Below are 1,144 nucleotides of genomic sequence, written 5' to 3'. Positions count from 1 at the left end.
AAAGCCCTAAACCCTAGAAGCGGGAAAGAACCAAAAGGCACTTCATTAATTTCGAGGAATTAAAAAGAGGAAAAATGAAAATAAAATAAAAAAGAAAAATGCCAAAGTGTCTCGCGAGGTGTATAGACACCCGAGGGCAGAAGAGCCAGGTGTACAGACACCTGAGGGCAGAAGAAGAATCTGTTTTTTTCGTTTTTTCGAAACTGAATAATTAAATATTTGATTAATTTAATCAATTAATTAACTTATTTAATTACCTTTTTATTTATCCATTAATTGTTTATTTATTTATTAATTATTTCATCTATTTATTATTTTATTTTTTTTTTAATTTCTACCTCAAAGCCTCCAGCGCCCTCTCGTGCAGCACCATCGCCTTCTCCTCCGGCAAATCCTAAAGGAAGAAATTTAAATAAAACAAATAAATAAATAAAATATAAAATAAATGAATAAATAATTACAAATAAATAAATAAATATATAAATAAACATTAATTTAGTTGCAATAAATAAAGCTTAATTAATTGATGAATACAGAAAGGCGGAAAGTAGGAAAATAGAAAATGGAGAAAAGCCAAATTGAAAATTTAATTTACCGGAAAATTCAAAATAAATAAAATAATTAATAATAAATAAATAAATAAATAAATGATTTGATAAATAAATGATTCAAAATAAATAACAGGTCAAATATAAATAAATAAATAAATAGTTGAAAAATCCAATCAATTCAATAACAAGCAAATGAACTAATTAAATAATTGAGCAATGAAGATTAATAAATTATACAATAAATAAAGGATTATAATTAAATAATTAAATTAGAAAAGTAACTAAATTGTTTATTTGTTTAAAATGAGTAATCAGTTCAACAATAAATTAAATAATTAAATAATTAAATAATAACTCAAACACAAGAACTAAAGTAAAATACTATTAAATAAAAAATATAATATTAATCAAATTAAAGGATGTAAATGAAATTAAATAAAATTAAAGAATATAAATAAATCAAATTAAATTAAATCAATGAATATAATTAAATTAGATTATATTAAATTAAATTAATAAATTAAATTAAATTAAATTAAATTAAAAGTGAAAAACAATTTACTGGGTATTCTTCCATTTTCTTCCCGAGGGCG

At 21.2% G+C, this 1,144-nt stretch overlaps 1 protein-coding gene across 1 annotated transcript; it reads right to left on the bottom strand.

Annotated features, from left to right (window-relative positions):
* Positions 1-334: 334 nt before the first annotated feature.
* On the bottom strand, positions 335-373 carry ENH_00076340 (hypothetical protein; the record flags this gene model as incomplete). The annotated part of the gene is made up of 1 exon (XM_013582971.1): positions 335-373. A coding segment is annotated over one exon (39 nt), but the record flags the coding sequence as incomplete, so codon positions are not given.
* Between the last annotated feature and the right edge of the window lie 771 nt (positions 374-1,144).

This window comes from Eimeria necatrix, genomic scaffold (genome assembly GCF_000499385.1).
Source record: "Eimeria necatrix Houghton genomic scaffold, Enh_scaff797, whole genome shotgun sequence".
In the NCBI taxonomy this organism is placed as follows: domain Eukaryota; phylum Apicomplexa; class Conoidasida; order Eucoccidiorida; family Eimeriidae; genus Eimeria; species Eimeria necatrix.
The sequence above is the reverse complement of the archived record's forward strand: the minus strand, read 5'-3'. Positions and strand labels throughout refer to the sequence as shown.